Source organism: Anomalospiza imberbis, chromosome 3, assembly GCF_031753505.1.
Source record: "Anomalospiza imberbis isolate Cuckoo-Finch-1a 21T00152 chromosome 3, ASM3175350v1, whole genome shotgun sequence".
Taxonomy (NCBI): domain Eukaryota; kingdom Metazoa; phylum Chordata; class Aves; order Passeriformes; family Viduidae; genus Anomalospiza; species Anomalospiza imberbis.
In genome coordinates, this window is record NC_089683.1 from 39,391,546 (window position 1) to 39,410,395 (window position 18,850).

The window sequence follows — 18,850 nt, forward strand, 5'->3', positions numbered from 1 at the left end:
TTAAGGAGACTGGACGCGGCATTCAGTGCCATGGTCTAGTTGATAGGGAGGTGTTCAGTCATAGCTTGGAGTCGATGATCTCATCCTAAATTGATTCAGTGACTTCCATTTCGCAGCTGAAAAGTAACCAACAACCCAGCAAAGGCTTTTAATGAACTGAAAGATTTTTTTTTACGCCTTTCGAGAAAAAAAAAAAAAAGAAAAAAAAAACCACAAAAAAAAACCCCAAAAAAACAAAAAAACAAAAAACAAAAAAAACACCCAGCAAACACAATGTGAAAACCCAGCGGAGGCCCTGGCCTTCCAGCAGCCGCAGGACCCTGGCTCCCAGCGGAATGGGCGGGAGCGCGGCGCGCCTCTCCCCACAGGATAACGGGGCCCGGCCGCCGCCGCCGCCCCGCGCATGCGCCCCGGCTGGCGCACGCGCCGCCGCCGCCGCCCCGGCCCGGCCCGCGCGGCTCCCGCAGGGGCGCCCCGCGCGCGCGCGCGCCCGCCGGCAGCGGCCCTGCCTCCCGCGGGTGAGTAACGGGCCGAGCCCCGGCCGGCCCCGGGCACTGGGGAAGGGCTCCTCGGGGCTAGGAGAGGCCGGGAGGGGAGGGCACGGCGCCCGCCCCCACCCGCAGCCGCTGTCAGAGACTCCGCGGTGCCCCGCGGGCGGTGCCTTCCCTCCTCCCTCTGTGGAAGCCTCGCCCGCCTCCCGCCCGCGGCTGATTCTCCTCGGACGGCGGGGACTGGCGCTTGGTTCCGCGGAGTGGGAGAGAACTGTGGGCGCTCGGAGCTCGGTGCCTTGCTCAGGGGATGCGAGCAGCGCAGCGAGCTGGGTCTGCTCCCCCCCGTTGCCTTCAACTCTTGTCAAGCAGCCTGGCTCTGAGCTGCCCCGGGGAGCTCCCGGTGAGGACCGGCTAAAGGTTGCTTTCTTCTCATGGCCTGCAGCCCCCCAAAGTTAGGTGTTTTTCCATGTCCTTTCGAAACAGAAGGCTGGCATGTTGAAGACAAATACTGTAAATGCTGGAGGCTCTCTTACCACGTTTACAGCAAAGAATCCAGAAGGATTGTGTTTTGTTGCTACTGTCTTTCTTAAATTCAAATCACAATTTCTGTTTTCTGGTTGTCAGATTTTAAATACCTTTTTCTAAATTCGGTAGACGCGAAAGAAATCTATTATTGGAAGTGTTTTTAGATACCTTTTTAACCTGTAACACAGCTGTGAAGTGTCTGCATGCCGGACCTGATGTTTTCTTACATTTTTTATGATTTTCAAGCTATTTTTTAAAAAATGCTTTAGGAGAAGACTTTTCATATACAGAAAGTTTCTGAGACGTTCCCTGGTTCTTACAACGTTCCCACGCATATAGTCAGCTTCTGTTGCTTTTTACTCTTTGTGACCTCCAGATCCGAATGTGCTATGTGAATGGTGCTTTTAACACTTTTACCAATCCTCACCTGGTCAATCACTTGGAAACTGAATTAATGTTTCTAGGTGCACATCTGCACTGCAGCTCCAGAATCAGGGCTTTAAGGCCTTGATCTAGAGCTGATCTGTCACTTCGGAGTTTTCAGTTTCTTTGAGCTGGGAAAACTTAGTATAAACTAAGTTTAGATAATTTAGCTGAGAAGCTCTGATCCCATCCATGAGCTACCAGCCTCGGTTGCTTCTAGATGACCTTACCCTTGATCAATAAAATTAGATTTTCAGAACTCTCCCCTATATTGCGTTTCCATTTGTTGTGGTTAAGGAACATCAGAGCAAATAAATTATAGTATTTGCTGATTCTTGCTAAACTAGATAAATCTGTTTTATTTGAACCTAATTTCTTTGCATAGTGTATTTCTCTTTTGGAATTTGTAAAACTGAAAAAAGCAGCCCACTGGGCAGGGCACTGAAACTTGAGTTGCCTGACCAAAATTATCTCTAGTAATTAAGCACCATCATCCCTTTCAACCACTTTTTAAAATTGCTTTTTCTTCCCTGACTAAAGAAACATTATTTTTTGGGGAAACATGGCAGGGAAACAAAAGCTCATCATCTGTACATCTGTATGTTTTTTTCTTCATATAGTGGAAAGGACAAACAGCAGGTTTCCCTGCACAGTAACTTAAGGGTATAAGAACCAGTAGTGAGGGAGAAAAAAAATCACTGTCAAGTAAGAGCTTGAGACCTTCAATTAAGTGTGTGGAACAGTTAGGAAAATAAGTCCGATTTTTTCACAGACCCTTTTCTTTCTTCATGAAGGAGTTGTTTTAAGAAGAACAGCTGGAAATTTTGCCTACTATGATGAATTTAATGCTATTTATTACCAGAAAACCCAAATTTATTTGGAACAGAGATGATCATAATGGGATAGACTTAGATGTATTTTGTGCTTTTAATTCTGTATAGTTACTTACAAACTAAAAAGTAAAACAGCTGTGTCAGATGTTCTGGGTTTTTTTGAGAAGAGAACTGGATGTTGAGGAAATATAGATTTTAACTTTTCCCGGTAAAGTTTCATATTTTTCTCATGTTATGAAGGAAACTACTATCTGTATTCATTAAAGGAGAAACTCTGGCCTGTTACAGATTTTTTTTTTCTTCTTTTAAAATTTGTTGAGTAGGCAAGAGAAAGAACCCAAACTGCTTACATTTTTGTCCGGTACATCTATATGTGTCAACAAACATGGAGTTTGAATCCAAAAGCTTCTGAGTCAGGGTAACTGCATGTAAGATCTTAACCTTCATGAAGCTGAAGTTACTCAGCCTTTTTCCTACCAAGAAAGTCAATTGCTGTTAGATCCAAGTGCACCCAAAAGTCCAAGGCAAGATACTTCCTAAGGCTGTAGGAGTGACGTGTACCTCAGTAAATTGCAGTCAGACTCTAAAATTTGAATGTTCATGACAAATGTAAAATCACAGCTATGCTTTGTCCAATGACTGTTGAATAAGAAATGCATTTTTAAGGTTTTTCCACTTCCAGGGATAGACATAACTTCATGTAGCTGTTTGTACAGGCATGTTTTTGCTCAGTCTGTTTCCCCAGTATTGCTGTTCTGCTGTGGCACTAGCATTGATAAGGGTAGTTTATCTGTCACTGTCTCTGAAAAGTAGATCTGAGCAAGATTAAATGACACATGAAGCACTGCCAACCTGTAGCTCTTTGATGCAGCTTTTACAATATACGTGTTTGTGCCAGGTCTGAATTATGCTATCGTCATTGAGACTGATGTCTCCCCCAAACACAAGCCTTTACCATAGATATCACTTCCTTATTCTAGAAATTTTGCACTTTGATGCTGAGCCTCTGTATAAGCATAGCAGAAGTTCATAATATGATATGGTAGACCAAAGTCTGTCTCAGTGTTAGTCAAATGCTAGTGGGCATGCTGCTCATTTTTTAGTATACTTCAATGGTGAGTATTCCCTATTAAAAAAAATACTTGTTGAAATAATGTGGAGCACCAAGATCAATTCCTGACGCTTAAGATAAATGACTTAATGGTAGTGAAGTCTTGATCTAAACAGGAAGCACTGCGTAGCTGATACATCAACCAAGAATAAAAAGGACCAACTTGTTTGATATGGAATAGGAAAACCCAAATGACAAACCTTGTGAACATTGCTAACCTTGTGACATTGTAGTCATGAATTCTTTTTCACAGAAGAGATAAAATTATAATTGCAGAGGTAGTTTATCTCTGGCAGTCCTGTATGTTGTTTAATGAAGATCAATGGCATTTAATTTAAATTAAATGGAATATATTAATACATTAGTCAGATGAATAATATTGTTTCCTTAAAAAAAAGTCCTAACCCTTCAGAAAACTTCAGTTTATCTAATCTGAAAATTGAATTAAATTACCAGGTAGAGGTAGCATAATATACTAGGAAGAAGACTGAAAAGATAATGAAAAATAGCAGGAGCAGTTTGAGTGTATTTAAAGTTAATTTCTTATTAAAGTAAGATGTTCTATACTCCAAACAATCTCTGACAGAATTCTCAAATCATGGGTATGGATTGTTAGTCATAGAAAAAGAACCCTGTATTTTGATGTAAAGCAATGTGAAATCCTGTAAGCATGTATGCTCTAAAATCATTTTCCTTGACAGTAGCCAAATGTATGGTTTCAAAATCCAGTTGGGCAAAATGAACAACATCATTTTCATAGTCTTGCCTTGTTCCGTCTGTTCTTTGTTGGCTTTAGTGCTGTAATTCTCATTCAACTGAGTTCACTCTCTAACAAGGTAAAAGTGCATTGGGATTTAGTTGTTTATTTTTGAAATGTTAACTTGATTTTTTCTTAAAGTAAATGAGTGACCTTACTGTGAAAACCAAATAAATCCCAGAAGTTATAGCAGATAGTAGGATGAATGGATTAATATTGAAAATGTAATGTAAAGTGTAATACTGCTATTCCAATTCAGGCTGTATTGTTAAAAAAACATATTCTAAAATTGCTTACTTAAAATTATCATAGCAGTAGTAAGCAGCATATTGTGACAACTGAGCTCTATGCTAATGCACTATAACATTGGTAGGAAACTAAAGTAAAATAATTTTCAATTATTTTAAAACTACCTGTGTATAGCTCAGTAAATTAAAATAAGATTTGGAGGTCATTGACAGAAATACAAATCGCAGCTATGCTATGTCTAATGACCCTTGAATCAGAAATTCATTCTTAGATTTTCCAGTTTAGTGTTGTCAGTTTTATGCATAATCTTTTTCCACATAATTCTATGGTAACCTAAATTTTGTTAATCCTTTTCTCTGGTTCTCTGGTGATAATGTTGTACAGGAATTAAAGTTATAAATAAAATAACCAGGCCTTCCATTATACTGATTTTCTTCCCCATAGTTTTGTGATTCAAATCTTGCTGTGTACTATTGGTCTTGTTTTGAATTTAGACCTGGAACACTACATGAAGTGTCAGGCAGCTGTGACATTGTACTAACTGGCTGCCAGCAGCTAACTTGCAAGCTTTCTGTTTGAGATACATCCTTAGTGCTATGCTGTTTTTTGCTTATGTGTTTCAGAAAAAAAAATAACATTTTAAATCTGTAAAGCTGTAAAACATCATGGTTTCAAATTTAGTTTGCCAGAGTATTTTGTTAATATATTGGTTAACAGAATGCAAAGTGCTTGGTCTCAAGCCAGTAAAAAGGTTAGTAAATGAAACCTGCATTCTGAACACAAGCTGTAGTTCTGTCATACCCCATTTTGTTTTTTACTCTTCTTCTGCTATGTTATTCTCCTTTCATGGCTTCTGGGTTTTTTTCTTCTATTTTCTATACTATTGCTACCTGAATAGCATTTACAAAACGTAATAGTTTCGAAATAATGTAATCAGAATTTCCATTTCATGGGATTTATCTGGGTTAGGATAAAAACTAAGTTCAAAAGTAAAATACGCTATAAAATATATAAGTCTTTGGTGGTGGAACCTCAAAATGTGACACACGTTCTCAAAGAAAGAAATGGGATTTTGTTTGTGTACCCCACCCTTCACAAAGTCTGTTAGTTCTGCAGTCAGTGTATGCATCACATTTGTCTCTTGTTATTTTTATTATGTAGAGATTTTATGAAGTATTTCATATTGCTGAATACTAGGTAATAAGAAATCTGACTTAAAAATATTTGTCTTTTGATCAGTTCCGGCCAAAATCGTTCTGTTGGGATTCTGAACTATGACATCATGGCAAGATTTCGCAGAAGAACATGCATCATTTTGTTGCTTTTTATTTTGTTTATTTGCTCCATAATGATGGCTTTGAAGACTCTGAGACCTGACAGAGCTGGCTTTGGGGATCCATTTGGACTTGGTTTGTTGCCGGAGCTTCAACAACGGACAGTGCTCTTAGACAGTAAACACAACTTGCTAAATAGGGCTCAAGGAGATACTGTAACACATGTCAGTAATTTGCATAGTATTGCTGTCAATACTATGAAAGCATCTATGTCTCCAGTAAAAAAGCTGGAAGAGGAGCTTTCTTCTCCAAATTATAACTTTCACATATTCTACTATACTTGGTATGGGAATCCACAGTTTGATGGTAAATATATTCACTGGAATCATCCATTATTGCCACATTGGGATCCCAAAATTGCAAACAATTATCCAAAGGGAAGGCATAATCCTCCTGAGGACATTGGAGCCAACTTTTATCCAGAACTTGGATCTTACAGTTCCAAAGACCCTACTGTCATAGAAGCCCACATGAAGCAAATGCGTACAGCTTCAACTGGTAATGAATGTTAAAGTTTCAGTATGTTGTTCATTTATCCAGCCTTACATCTGTGAATGAGCGCAACTGAGCTATCCTTCTGTTTTTCTGTGTAATTCAGGAAATGTCTGAAACTAGTAAATGTCTTTATATCTCTGAGTTTTATAAATTTCTTTATATCTCAACTGAAACCTACATCTTCTGAGCTGTGTCTGATGAGTGTAACAGCACAGAAACGTAAGAATGGTGTTTGTAATACTGTAGGTACATGTTTTTCATTACTTACTGCTAGACACTGATAACATACATGAAAAAACAGAAACCTTGACTGGAATATGTTGTTTGTGTATTTTATTTTTGGAGATGAATGCTTCAGTTTAAAGAACAAGTTTCGGTAAATCATGCTAACATAGTTCAGGAGCAGCCAGTTCAAATATGAGTGGTTTTTTTTTTTTTCCTCTGAATGCTGGGTGTGTGCAATAACAATTGTGTAATAATTCCTTACTGTCCAAAAGTATCTTCTTTCAATACAAATTGATGTTCCCTTTTCTAAATAAGGTGAACTGTATACATAAGAATATTCAATATATTTTTTTGTTGTTGTTCCTTGTTGTTGGGCTTTATGGTCCTTTTCATATTAATCTTCTTTAAAATAAGCAGTCATATAGGCTAATATTAAACTCTGAACGGCTTCTGTAAATGTAGTTGAAACAACATGACCAAAGCTCATAGCATTTGCTGCTAATCACCTTGTATTGAGTCTCCTTCATTCACCTAATCATTACAGTTTAATGTAATTGTTATATTTTGATTAAGATGTTTACTTGTGCAGTGTTTACTTCTTGGTTGTTGTCATCCTGTGGGTTTTAACCTAACCTTTATTTTATACAAGGGTTAATATAAGCATAGGAAATTTCTCATCCTCTTCAGTAATATAACTTCATCAACAGGAGTAACAAGATTGTTGCAGAGAAATCTCAGATACAAGTTGCCAGTAAGCACTGTTTTAGTCTTACCTAGACCAAAATAATTTATGACAGTGTGATGAAGGCAAGAGGGGCACTTGCAGCTTTAGAAGAATATGTGATGTTTCTCATCCTCTTAATACAGATGTCTAAGAGGTTGTACTGCTGGTGAAAAAGGTGCCAATTGCTAGGAAAAATGCTTTGCATAATCCATTTTTTAGTAACTTCAGTTAGTTTTCAATTTAAAACTCAGCAAAGTGAATGAGCAGTTCAGACTCGTGTGACACTCTCTGTAACATAACTGATATTTATAAAGAGTCACTTTTTTCCTGCTGTTATTCTGACTTAAGGATTTAAGTACAATTGAATTTGTTCTCTTCCATCTAGATTTGACTAATGTAAATTACCAACTTTTTTTTAAGAATTATACTTTGTTCATTTTTTGTGTACTATGAAGCTATTTACAGTTTCTCCTTTTTCTCTCTTAGCCAGTGTTTCATCCATGACTTTATTTTACAGTCACATAATCATTTTTTCTAGGCATTTTTGAGGCTTTATCAAGGATTTTATGAAAAAGAAAAATACAAGTGGTTCTTTCAGCAAATATTGTCTAATGATTTGAGGCATATAAGAGATTGAGGCAACAGAAGTCTCATGCAGTGCTTCCTTGTATTCTTATATTTGACAATTCTTCTGCAATAATTTCCTAATATTTTACAGATTAATACAGTAAATTTTATTAATGAGATTGCTTAGGGAAATTTATTTTTTTGTACCAGCCTTTTTTGTGATAGTCTACTTTCAGTTTTAGTGACTATTCTGGTTTTAAACATTTATTGTTTTTAGTGTCAAGCCCATCCTTTTTTTTTTACTCTTTAAGTGGTACATAACTTTATTTTTAACTACAGGAAAGAAAATGTGTAGTAGTCTTTCTTAGGAAAAGACCAATGCAAAAATGAATTTAGGTTCTTTGATCAACAATTCTGTCTCCTGAACTTTTACGTATTTCCTAAAGGTGTAAAGGAGGGTTTTGTCAAGATATCCAGATTTGTTGCTGTTCTGCTTGTCCTTTACACCTTACTAATTTGCATTTAGTCTATTTCTTTTGTGTGAAATAAAAGATAATATGATGAAATGCAGTAAAATATTTAATTCTGCTTTCCTTGAGCAGACTGTCTCTTGTGATTATCTGTTATTTGTGATTTTCTTTTTGGTAAAATGCAGACATAACGTGCCTAAGGGTAGTTAAACTCCCTTCTGTGTGTGGTGAGCGCAAATTTCTGGTTTGAATATTGTGTGATTATGTATTCACTGTAATTTATGGTTTCTTTTTCCTAATTTTGGAATTGTTTGTTGGAAATTCTTGGTCAGAAATGTTATAATGTTACTAAAGTAGGTGGAATTTAGAATATATACTTCCCTAGTTCAGTGAATTTATTAATTTACTTAAATCATTACCTAGTTAAAAAGAAATACATTGACTTATTCTTCTGTATGTTCTAAATAGCATTGATAGGAAAATATTCCTACATCAGTATTTCATGTATTTCTTTCAGACTTAGCTTCTTTTTGATATTGTTTCCAGCTGTGCATTTAAAAGATCCAATCGGTTTATTTGACTGCATTTTATTTTAGAAGGAACGGGTTTTGCCTTTCTGAAGAGTGTGTTCTTTTGCTTTCTTGGACAGCATCAGAAAAATTAACAGTATGAAGACATGTTATTTGTTGTCTTTTTTCTCCACAGTACTGGTAACATCCTTAAATTATTGAGTTACTCAAGCATTTTTGAAGATAATAAATTTAAAAACTAATTTCACGTGCTTGGAAGGATGGATTACACCATAGTAACTGTACCAGCAAGAAAGAAGGTTGTGGGATTGAAGTCACTGCTTCTAGTAATAAATGGTTGTTTTGTATTTGAACCAGAGGTACAATGAAGAAATAAGATGGGGAATAAAGTTTGTTAAGATAAGAATCTCTTTCATCACATGCACAGCTCTCATCTCATGCCTGTTCTATAACCCGTGTATCTTGATATTCTCTGCCTGTATCATGGCATAGCTATAATGCCTTAGAGGGGAACACTCTTTTCCCCTTGTCCAACCTGAAGGTTGGAGTGGTGTGCTGAAAAGTGGGAGGGAACATCTCTTCAGTGCTAGGCTTAGGACACTGAGTACAGATTTGTTCCCTTGACAAATGATCTAACCACTGTTTGTTTTGCAGTCCTATAAAGAGAGGCATTAAATTCCACTCTGAGAATACTGAGATTTTGTAACTGATTAAAAAGTGATTTGAGATTCTGATTTATTTTATGAAGATTTCACATCAATAACTGTAACTCATGACAATGTTACAGTATACCTGTAATATTTTATACAACATGATTTAAAACTCAAGTTTTGTACTTTCAGGTGTAATAGTGCTTTCATGGTACCCACCAGGTATGGCTGATGAAAATGGAGAGCCAACTGATGATTTGGTGCCAGTTGTTTTGGACTATGCACACAAATATAACCTAAAGGTAAAGTATTTCTCGATGCATGTAATAGGACCAATTAGGAAAGTAAGCTTTGCTATTATACTGCACTTCATTGTGGTTATGGAAGCCTTTGAATTGCACTGAACTTTGGTAGGACCTGAGTAATATTCCCTTACAATCAGAATAAATATTGTAATCTGCTTTAGCTTGCAGAATCTAAGGTATAGTGTTGTGGACTTATAATCTTTTCTAATTTCTTTCCAGAAAACAGTTTTTAAAATAAGACATTATGTTGTTTTCCAGTGTTTTCTTGAGAGTTGAGGGTAGTATTACATATTGTGAAATGCAGTGAAATATAAACAAAGAAACTTTAAGAAAGGAAAAAGACTTATCTTCATTTTGCATTATTTCATAACTTTCTAGCACCTGATCATAGAGGTCAGGAGTGAGCATCTATGAGAAATAAAGACAGATTTGAAATATCTAGTTTGAATAAAATGTCTTTATTCCAGAAAGTATCGGAAAAACTTGCCTTGGACTATAAGGTCAGGGACATGCTGCTCAGACTTTAGGGTTACTTCAGGGCATGACAGGATAGAAGGGCTAAGTTACTGAATTCTTAAAATAGGTGAAATATCAAGTCAGTTAAAAAAATACATGAATTGATCAGTAGAATCTTAAATTGTGGTTTCGTTTTGTTTATTATTAGAATAAAACTTGTGATAATGAAAATGTGTATTTCATTTTAATCTCTCCCAAGTAATAAATTTGAGTTTTTAAGTAGCTGCATATGTTTCATCTCTGGAGTGTGCTGTCTGTACTGTGTACTGAAAACACAGCCTGTTCATCTGCTCGGGTTTTAGTTTTTTATGCAAGTTGCAGATTCTCAGTGAAATTTCCTGTCACTGGGTGTAACTGTAAATTCCTTAGCAAGCAGGAGGAAAATAGGATGATTAAATCACATACAGAAGTAGTTTTGAAACTGTTAAAAATCCTGTGTGATTTGCATTATATGATATAGTTTGCACTCTATCTAATAATAAATTTCTAAAAAGACAGAAGAAACGTATTATCCTTCCCCAAAATTTTCAGACCATCTAATGGAGTTTGCTCTCACCTAAAAGAACTTGTTAGCATTCAAGTCTCAAAGGAGTCAAGGCCAAATGAAATAAGATACCAAGGAAAGTACAGTAGTGTGTAATAGTGTGATAATGATTGCAGTATGAATGAAGTTGCTGTTACCACTTGGAAGAATTACTGGAATACAGATATTTAGTATAGATACTGCAGGAAGTGCTTCACTGTAATATTTTTAAGCATTCTTGCACTAGTAAGTTATTACAGTAAGTGTTAGGAGTCTCAGTAGACCATAGCCAAAATACAAAAACCATTTCTGTTATGTTTGCTAAATAGAAGTCTGGGAGAAAATACGCCCTTTTGATTTGTCTGATATTCATAGTTGGAAATGAAAGATGAAATTATAGTGCTTTTCAACCTCTACTGCCAGTCAGTGATTTAGTCTAACTCTATTTTTCTATAGTTTCTACTTAATAGAGAGGGAGATTGGCTCTGCAATGGAATTTTTCTACTGTTGCAGAGCTGTCAAAGACTTTATTAAGTACATTCTGCTCTAAAATTGCTTCCGAAATAGTTGTTGCTTTGATTAATGTAATGTAATCTTCCATGATTGTCTATTTGAAAACAAATTCATTTTTACATTGGAATTCACACATACTGGTTAATCAATTCCATAAGCTCCAAGCTTGACATTCAGAGCAACAGCAGTACATTGTATTAGATTTATTTCCAAGACCTTGTTGCTGTTGATAAATCTATAAAATTTTAAATTAAAGTGTTCATTTTGCATATCTTAAAATGTATTTTGACTCTGAAAACTATCCTTGGAGCATTATCTTTAGCAGATTTTAATACATTAGTTAGAAATTAAATATTAAAATGTTTCATTAGTTTGTCAGTTCTTTGACATTCAAATAGAGAATAATTTATTTTAAGTTTTTGGTTTTGTGGCTTTTTAATTTTTTCTGAAGCATGATTACCACTTGCTGTAGTCTAGGGTAAACAAAAGCAGTGTTCTGTTTGAATGTAAAAAACATAAGTATTTAATACCAAACTTCCTGGAATTGGAAGCTTCTAATGTCAGTAGTGCAGGAGTTGTACTAGGGTTGGATTATTCTGGATTATTATTAGTATAGATTAATGAAATGTTTGGTCTGTAGAGAATTACATATTTGACTGGTAAGTGCTTCATACAGTACCCGGTGCCCACATATGCAGTAGTGTTTTATGTTTGTGTTGCTGTTGCTTGTTTTCATCTTTCAGGTCACTTTTCATATTGAACCTTACAAAGACAGAGATGATCGCAGCATGTACCACAATATCAAGTACATCATTGACAAGTGAGTTTTTTCAGAATGGTGTCCCTGGGGTTTCTTACCTGCTGGTTTAGGGTACATTGGTATATGAACTAAAGCTTATAAAAATAGCTTATAATGTGTACTAAGACTGAAGAGAACTAAAAGGAACTTTGTTCATATTTCAACGCTGCAAAAATCAGTCTTTTTTTTTTTAAATACTGAAGTGTGAATTTTACATAGATTCTCAAACTTAAATTGCTTTCAACAGTCTTTAATATTACAAGTCTTACTTCAGGTACTTCAGATTAGCAACATGATCTATAAATTAAATAAAATATACATTTTGATAATGACAGACTAGCAGAAAGAGCTTTATTTTGTTGACCTCTAATGATTTTAATTTATCTTGACCAATTCTGTACAGCTGCTTGGTGTTTTGCTTATCAGTGCTGCTTACACTGTATTTATTTCATGCTGAATTAGAGAACCGCTTTTCAGAGGAAGCTGATAACTGTAGCACGGTTTGACACTAAGTTCCTGTCACAGTTTAACCCTAGCCAGCAACTGGATACCACCAGGTGCCCCTTACTGCCCCTCTCATCCCCCAGCACTGGAGAAGTGAATCAGAAGGAAAAGATAGACTTTGTGGGTTGAGATAAGAGAAATTTAATGATTGAAACAAAATAGTATTATAATAATGATGCCAATAGTATTATTAAGAATGATAATGGAAAGAAGAAGGAGAGAGAGTAACAGAACCTGAGACAAATTGCTCACCACCTTCTGAGCAGTACCCAGCCCAGTCCTGGGCAATGTTCAGTCCCCTTCCAAGCAGCTCCCTCAGTTTATATATGGGCATGACATTCTGAAGTGTGGCATATCTCTTTGGCCAGCTTAGATCAGCTGTCCTGGCCTTCTTCCTCCCAACTTTTTGTGCAGCTCCTCACTGACAGAGCAGGAGACACTGAGAAGTCCTTGTCTTAGGGTAAGCACTACTTAGCACCAGACAAAACATCAGTTTTATTCTCATGCTAAATCAAAAACTAAAAAACACAGCACTGGACCAGCTACTAAGAATATTAACTCTGTCTCTGCCAAACCCAGGACAGTTGCTAATTTGTAGTAGTTTAGAGTTTTTTTGAAGAGACATGGTTTGATACTTCAGCAAACACTGGACTGAAGGTGGACATGATGTGCTGTGTTTCAAAGTCTGTGTCCTGGCTTTTTAAATTAATTTTTCGGAAAAGTCTTCAGCTCAGATTGTACAGCAGTATTTTCCAAATGGTCAATTTTATCTTAACGATATTTGTTTGCTTTATAGATATGGAAGCCATCCAGCCTTTTACAGGCATAAGACCAGCACAGGCAGACTTCTTCCCATGTTTTATGTTTATGACTCTTACGTAACAATTCCTGAAATATGGGCAAATCTGTTAACAGTGTCTGGATCCCAGAGTATTCGAAATACACCCTATGATGCATTATTCATTGCACTTCTTGTAGAAGAAAGACATAAGCATGACATTCACAGAAGTGGTTTTGATGGAATGTACACGTACTTTGCCACCAATGGCTTCTCCTATGGCTCATCTCATCATAATTGGGCAAGTTTAAAAGCCTTTTGTGATAGTAACAACTTAATGTTTATTCCAAGTGTGGGGCCAGGTTATATTGATACCAGCATCCGACCATGGAACAACCACAACACCCGGAACCGTGTCAATGGGAAGTACTATGAGACTGCCTTCAGTGCAGCCCTTCTGGTGCGGCCAGAAATTATTTCCATTACATCTTTTAATGAATGGCATGAGGGAACACAGATTGAAAAAGCTGTCCCTAAACGGACTGGACAGGTGGTTTACCTTGATTATAAACCCCATAAACCAAATGTTTACCTTGAGCTTACTCAGAAGTGGTCTGAGAAGTACAGAAAAGAACAAGAACAGTGGCTTATGTGAGCTGTCCCAGCTGCAATTGTTTCCTAATGCATTGACTGTATTGAGAAAGAAATTGAGAGCTGAATAATCTGTTACTAAATGTCTTTACTGTATCTTTTGAATGTATATGCACTACTACTGAATTTTAATTTTGAAAGGTAAAAAGATTATGAGAATATTGGTAATTCTGTCTTACTGGATATTTTAGTTCAAAAATATTCAGGGAAAGCTCTTTGTTGTTAATTTGTTTTTTTTTTTTTTAACTTTGTAACTTGCATGCTGAGTTTTCAGAACATCTGCATGGGATAATGCTACATGACCAAAGTATAACAAAAAACTGGCACAGTTTCTTCCTTCTTTTATTCCTGTAGTTGTGTTTCTAATCAAACTGATGTTGTAATCTAAATCCTTATAGCTTCTTGCAGGATGCATGTCTATAGTGTGTGGAATAATCTACATTTATGCTTTATGATGCTTTGAATATGGAGTTCTTGACATATGCAAGACATACCTTGCGGTAAAAGCACTGAAGAGTTATGTGTGCTGCAGCATCACTGGGTTTTGTTGGGGAAAAAAAATAGTATTTGAAAGAAAGTTCCAAAGAACTGATGAAAGATTTCTAGTTTGCTTACATTTTTTCTGTTTGGTACATGGTGTAGACTTTTGCAGATTACCGGATACTGACCGGGAACATTTTTTTCTCTTACTTTGAATTAAAAACAAAAAAAAAAGTTTGAATTAGAGTGGTAAACATTTTTTGAGGGGAAAAATCCCCCTAAAGATGCAAAACATTTATTAAAATTTCCATTGTTGCTTATTTTCTGCTGATTGACTGCATACACAGACCCAGTGTGCTTTCTTAAATTTCTTGTTTCTAAACTCAGTATCTTACTCGTCCTACAATAACTTAATTGTAGGAAATACATTTTTTGTTTCTGATTTAGTGGCAACCTAGTTTGGTTGCAATGAAGGCAACTACCCATTTGTTTAATTTGAAATCTGAGATTTCTCTTTTTCACCTAGTCCATTTAGTTGTTCCAGAAGTCATAATTGTAAATACTAAAATCTTGCTGTTATTCAGATAAGCCGAATAACAATGCTACCTGTAAGGTTGTGGTATGGCTGGAAATGAGTATTTTCAGTCCTAAGAATCTCATGTGTTAAATGTTGTGATTATTAACTGGCATTTTTTATGAGGTTTGAAAGGTTCAATCACACAGACATACCTCCTCAGCAATACGATTTTTTGGGATTTTCATAGAATTTTATAACAAAGCCGTAAACTTTGGAATAGTAGAAATTGCAGTGTTTTGTTCATTTGCAGCAAATGTTTAATCCTAGCAAAGTGGATTCTTTCTTAGTTGTTTACTTTTTTTTTTTAATTGTCATATAAGGTTCTGATCCTGTGTTTTAGTTCATATGCTCAGACTGTTGTGACCACTAATAACAGCTAGAATTCTGTTGATGTCAGCAGAACTCATGAAAATTACACTCTTTACTGAGATCTCACTGTAATCTGTCTGTTAATTGGTAAGGTGAATATGAGGACTTCTGTTAAAACAGAAACCAAACCAGTATTTTTTTTTTCCAGAAAACTTTTTCATTCCAAATAAATGTAAACCACTTACCACTATAAATTTCTAGAATCTTTTTGGTATGAAAAAGATTTGTTTATATATCTCTTACTTTTTTACTGTTCATTTTTTTTGTTTCTTTGTGCTTGCTCAAGTGATGAGGTGTCATCTAATGCCCTCAGCTGCTTGAAAAAATGCAGAAATTGAATGGCAGATACATAACCTGGCATGTTGAAGTGTGCATCTAGAGTTACTGGAATCTTACTAATCTCTTTTCATATTTTTTTTTTTGCATTTTCCTGTTGCATTTCTGCAAGGTCTGAAATGCCTCTGAAAGAAATGTTTACTGATGCTTATTTTGTTTTGCTATACTCAGGTGGGTAAACTGACATAGACATAGGCATGACCACAGTCAAAAAATAGTGTCTGAGACATACAAAGCACTTGTTAGTCTTTTACCACTTTCAAGTTAACTACTCCCTTTTTTATTTTACTTATTTTTGATATTACTTATTTTACTATAAATCCCTTAAATAGCTATACATAACTCATTTTTATAATTTTTTGTATGTTCATGCTATTACAGCCCAGAGACCTTATATTTATTTTAAATGTGAGGGGAAAATTAAATGTTTGCATATATTATTAAAAATCTTCTGAAATCAAACCTTTTGAAAGGACAAGAATCTTTGTTTTCCCTTTGCTTAAACTTTTGTCATCCACTGGTCTTTTCTCACTGTAGTTATCTGAGCACTTTACTGGTCTTGACAACTTTGCACTCATCTTTCAGCCCTTACTGTCTCCTAGTGGCAGTTTTTCTCTGTGACTGTGAAAGTCACTCCTTCGTTTCTGTGTATAGAAGCATTTGAAATCTGTTGTTTGGTATTGTACCACTGAGGTGATCTATCTTGTTTAAAATGCAGTTTATGGTAACAGTGTAATGGATCTCCATTACTCTGAAAGAATTCCAGATTTGCTGTAAATGTATCATTTAACCGTTGCCATGAAGTAGTTTGGGCCATGGCACACTGATGTCTAATGGGACCTTCAGAAGAATTTACAGAATTTCTCTAGAAAAGAATGAAAATTAAGTGCCTAGAAATTCATCACTCCTGAACACTTAGTGTATTTTTATGTGCTTGATGTGATTTAAAACCTAAATATGCCACCTCACATAATATTTCAGAGTTGAGAATTTAATTTGATGATCCTAAAGAAAGCTGATGGAATAGCAGCTACTAGAGCTACCCCACCTGCCTGATTAATACTTTTTCTGTACTTAAAGCAAATCAATGTGCTGCTTCTTGTCATAAGTAGTGGAGAGTTTTGCTTATGGACTGTTGCTGCAGTCATGATACTTATTTGAAATTTGAGTAAAAATAGGTCTGTTGGAAAGGATTTGTACAAATGCAAAGGAATAAGATGATTACAAGGGCACAGTTAAAAGGGGCAAAGGAGGAGAAAAATGAATGTATTTAAGAAGGTGGTTACTCCAAGCTTTAAGATTACAGTAGGGAAAAAAGGGGACCCCAGTATGCAACCAAAATTGAGAGGCAGGGAAGAACATTTGTAATGATTTTGAGATTTGAAATAGATATAAGGAATATCTAGATCCCATTTCACTTTGGTGTCCCACCAGTTTTACTTCTTGGCCAACTGGAAAAAAAATACTGTAATGACTGTTTTTAATATTTTTACACTGGTGAAATACATTTGATTTGTTATTTCATAGTACTTAAAGTGATATGGGAAGTTTTAAAAGAGATTGTGCCATGTTACGCCTCCGCAAATACAGAAATACCTGAAGTAATCAATCACATACTACTGACTGAGTATCACCAGGGGGTAAATGGGATCTAGTCAAAGGAGCAAGTCCTTGTGGTAAAAAGAGAACATATTTTTAAAAGAAAATCTATACATTCATTTCTGCTATTGTGAATTACGATAAAGTAAATTGTTTTAGTTCTGTGAGCTGTCTCAGAACTGAAGCATAGTGCATCAACTCTGAAATAAGAATGTGTATTAAATCTTATATAGTAGTGCATGTCTGTCAGATCTGTAATCTTGTACTGAATTTTGTGGGCAAACACGTGCTGATGCTGTTACTGTTTTAGTGGCAAGCTGTAGATTATTGTGGATATAGTTTCTGCACTGATGTTCATAATATTTGTCTAGTGCATTTCTTTTGAGGTGCCAATGATTTGTCTTTTAAGAGGTTGTTGAAGCAGAAGGTTCTTCAGTGAAAACATTTTTGTTATGAAATTTGATATGTATATTCTCTGCATAGTTTGAATTAACACATTTCAGACATGGTTCTTATATTCAGTTGAAATAATCTCTTAGGAGTGTTTTCAGCTCTGTGTTGCCAGTAAATGTATCTCTGGGCACATGGATAAGGATTTACTGTGATTTAGGGCTCTTTTTTTCCGAATCTCATGAACATAAAAAGAAGAAATAAAGAATTTATAAACTAATTATTTGCCACTGAATATAAGATGAACAATCTCTCTCCCAGTCCTATAAGTACTTGTCTTCATCTTTCTACTTCATTAAGATTGTGTCAATGTTTTGTTTCTTTATATCTTTTACTTTAGACCAGCATGTTAAATGTTCTTTAAATTTCTAAAGTGACTGTATTTCTAAGATTTCATAGTTGGAATATTCAGTAAAAAGAATCCACAAGATTAGTGGCATGGCAGAAAGGCCTGATGTGAATTTCATATTGTATAAGTGAATTTGTTGTGAATCGATAGTGTGTCTTTATATGAATTGAACACAAATAAAAATACCTTTCTTTTAATACCCTACATGTCTGTGACAGAGATGAATTTGCTTACATAAAAATAAAAAATGTTTATGTGTCTATTTCAACATAAGCATATACCTGAAGTCATATTTTTTAAAGTAATATGTAATTGTAATAAAATTACAGACTGGATTCTGCTTCTTTTAAGTAAGCAATGCTTTTAATCCCCTGTGATATTTACAGAAGACCTTTTTGCTTATGAATGTTTTCATCAATAATAAATACATGCCCAAAAAATGTGATTTTTAAAGGAATATGTGATAGTGGGGTCTTTTCATAATATGAGTTTTGAAAGTTAATTTTTATTTTTCTATTACCATGTGTGTGTAGAATTTATTAGACTGAAAACAATAGGCTTATCACAATTTTTTAAAATAGACAATACTCCTGAAGTTTTTAGGCCTAATTTTATTACGTCTTATTAGGCTGCTGAGTTTTCTACTGCACGATGTTGCAAATGTCTTTTGAGTCTTGAAGTACCAGTGTATGTTGACAAAGTAAAACTGAAGTTCGC

The 18,850-nt window shown here is 35.5% G+C and overlaps 1 protein-coding gene across 1 annotated transcript; it reads left to right on the forward strand.

Moving 5' to 3' along the window:
• Positions 1–424: 424 nt before the first annotated feature.
• MANEA (mannosidase endo-alpha) lies at positions 425–18,337 on the forward strand. Its single transcript, XM_068184087.1, has 5 exons — positions 425–518; positions 5,629–6,221; positions 9,577–9,686; positions 11,985–12,061; positions 13,341–18,337. Exons 2-5 carry the CDS (start codon positions 5,672–5,674, stop codon positions 13,975–13,977), a joined length of 1,374 nt encoding a protein of 457 aa, XP_068040188.1. The 5' UTR covers positions 425–518; positions 5,629–5,671; the 3' UTR covers positions 13,978–18,337.
• Positions 18,338–18,850: the final 513 nt, after the last annotated feature.

Excerpts from the sequence above, each read along its gene's own strand:
- MANEA (XM_068184087.1), top strand. The coding sequence starts at position 5,672 with ATGGCAAGATTTCGCAGAAGAACATGCATCATTTTGTTGCTTTTTATT. Across the intron at positions 9,687-11,984 it reads CACACAAATATAACCTAAAG|GTCACTTTTCATATTGAACC; the intron begins GTAAAGTATTTC and ends TTCATCTTTCAG. Across the intron at positions 12,062-13,340 it reads ATCAAGTACATCATTGACAA|ATATGGAAGCCATCCAGCCT; the intron begins GTGAGTTTTTTC and ends TTTGCTTTATAG.